General features: G+C 40.6%; 1 protein-coding gene across 1 annotated transcript in view; it reads right to left on the bottom strand.

Moving 5' to 3' along the window:
• Positions 1-617: 617 nt before the first annotated feature.
• The window catches only part of mgat4b (alpha-1,3-mannosyl-glycoprotein 4-beta-N-acetylglucosaminyltransferase B), a gene marked incomplete at its 3' end in the record, with an annotated part of 47,895 nt that continues 45,902 nt past the window's right edge, over positions 618-2,610 (bottom strand). Inside the window, 2 exon segments of the mRNA XM_014025880.1 lie at positions 618-730; positions 2,023-2,110. Of these exon segments, the coding sequence (XP_013881334.1) occupies positions 618-730; positions 2,023-2,110 (201 nt within the window).

Below are 2,610 nucleotides of genomic sequence, written 5' to 3'. Positions count from 1 at the left end.
AGTATGAAACAAGCACATTTAAACATTAGAAAATAAAAGTCTTTGTTGAATATGAGAAATTATAAAATAAAAGCCTCCCTGGAATGAATGTGACATTATTAAACTACAGTCTGTCTTCAAACTAGAACAGGAAACAAACTTTCAAAATAAAAGTCTGAGATAAATAAACAAGATCCAGAAAAATCTGCCTTTAAAGTCCTGAATGAAGGAATTCATCGAGGTTTTCCAAACTAAACACAAGACGCTGATAAATGTGGATCTGATGGACCAAAGAGACTCACAACAGGTCAAACAGGACAACTGTCTCCATCAAACGTCTCATCTGATGCCAGAAAATAAAAAAGAATAAATCTCTCATCCTCGCTGCAGAAAGACACRAACATCTGTCGTCTTTTCCACCAAAAACCACAAATCTTCTCTGAGCAGAACTTCTCCACCGACAGGGTTCTGCTCAGAGACCTCCTCAGACCCTCGAGCTGCCGTCACTTTGGATCTGGATCCATGAAACCCCTCAMAGACGTGTGCAAACTCTGCAGCGAGGCTTCACGCACACACAGACCTTTAATGAGTCAAACCCAGCCCAGAACCTCCAAACTGAACCCCTCAGAGACTCTTACCTCGCTGAGGATCACCCAGACCGGAGAGTCCGTGATCACCGACAGACGCATGGCCTCCAGGGGTCCGAAGGACGGGTCCACCTCGCCTTCTGCGATCCCGTTCTGGAACTTTCCTKAAAGCAATCAAAAAAACAACAGAGTCAACAAACGACCTGAGAGGAGGCGRCGCCTCGAGATCTAAACGTGCTGCTTTAAAGCTAAAAACAGAAAAGRGTTTAAGAAGCTAAAAGTAGCCAAGATGTAGCTAAAAGCTAAATGTAGCGTAGCAGACACATTTCTACAGGAAACGTTTAGAAAATGATAAAAATCCACTCAGCGCTGACGGCTGGCAGGTGATGTGCATTCCTTCAAAATAAAAGTCTGTTTCTGCTGCGACTCAGAGCTCTGATGTGAGATCAGTTCAGTTCATGCTTTTTAAAAGGATTTGAGGTTAAATTTTTATTATTCATGTCTTGATGGAACCTGAAGTAATTCGAGGATTCCTCTGCTTTCAGCGCAGATTAACGGGGATTATCTGGTTATTAAGAGCCGTTTCATTCATCCCACGTCCATTAGGTGACCCCTGTGGTCCGGTTTCCTCCTGGGTTTCATCAGAACCCACCCGGCATCTGGCTTCGGCTGCTTTCAGGGTGACTGCACCTCTCCGAGGCGGTAATCTCTGGCAGGATTTATTCTCTGGGATTATGGGAGCAGCTGCGATGCTTCCAGGTACAGCTGTAATCCCAACAAAGAGCCGGCGTTATTGTTCATCAGCAGGTTTTATGTGACGGCTGCCGGAGCGTCCAGCTGCAGGAACAGCTGGGAGCTTTTCTCAGAAACACACAGAGCGGAGCGATGTGAGCTGGATCTCCGCTCTGCCAACAAATCTCTCCTGGAGGTCCACTTCAGATTAAAAGACTTCCTGTTTCACTCCGACATGACGCACGGCTCGTTCTGAAAGCAGCGAGGAAATTAAACGAGCAGAGAGAGGGAGCATCGATCCCACGACTCTTATGAAATATTGATGAGGATTTCTGTCCGTCTGTCGGCCTCGGATCCTCAGCAAACAAACAAATAAACAAATAAACAAACAAACAAATAAACAAATAAAAACATCTGAACTGATCACAAACAGCCTGAATCACTGTTTGAAGCTGATTTGTTTCAGCTGCTGGAAATTAAAACAAACAAGTTGATTCTTTTTATAAATGAAAAGAACAATAATTAGATGTAATCTGAGAGATTAATGTAACAATCTGAGAGATTAATGTAACAATCTGAGAGATTAATGTAATAATCTGAGAGATTAATGTAATAATCTGAGAGATTAATGTAACAATCTGAGAGATTAATGTAATAATCTGAGAGATTAATGTAACAATCTGAGAGCAAACAGCTGACTGAGCTGCAGGTAAAAGTTTCTCACCTATTCTGATGAAGCCATCGTCGGTCCGATGGTACTTTGGTGTTTTGTCTCTTCCTTCAGTCAGAGCCTCCTTTTCTGCCTGGATGTTCTGAAAAACAACCAGATCTACGGGTCAGAACCAGAACTCTTTATTTTAAACTTTAACCTCTTAAGCCCCAGGGGCTTTTCTTAAAGTTTTTTCTCATAATCCCATGTTGAAATGTATCTGAGTGAATCTCAGGATTTATAAGTTTTAAAACAGCTGCTGTGGTTTTACAGATATTGAAGATGAAACAAAAAGTTTTTATTGTTTTTCCCTCCAGTCTGAATAATGTTTTCATTAGACAGTATTTGTGACCCATCACATCAAAACCAGGATTAAGTCAAATTTGGTCAAAATAACCTCTAATCATATTTTCTGATTCCTGCTTTAAAAGCTACATTTTGATACTTGGATCATCCTGATATCATTAGTGGATCCAGAGAAATTATTTCATTTGTCTTGTAGGTTAAATTAATACAAAAATATTTGCTCTAAATCCTAATTATGTCATTTTAATGAGGATTTTCTATGTCATTTGTAAAAAGAAACCTCAAATTGTATTTGAA

This window comes from Austrofundulus limnaeus, unplaced genomic scaffold, assembly GCF_001266775.1.
Source record: "Austrofundulus limnaeus strain Quisiro unplaced genomic scaffold, Austrofundulus_limnaeus-1.0 Scaffold506, whole genome shotgun sequence".
NCBI classification, from domain to species: Eukaryota; Metazoa; Chordata; class Actinopteri; order Cyprinodontiformes; family Rivulidae; genus Austrofundulus; species Austrofundulus limnaeus.
This window is presented reverse-complemented; position numbering and strand designations above follow the sequence as displayed.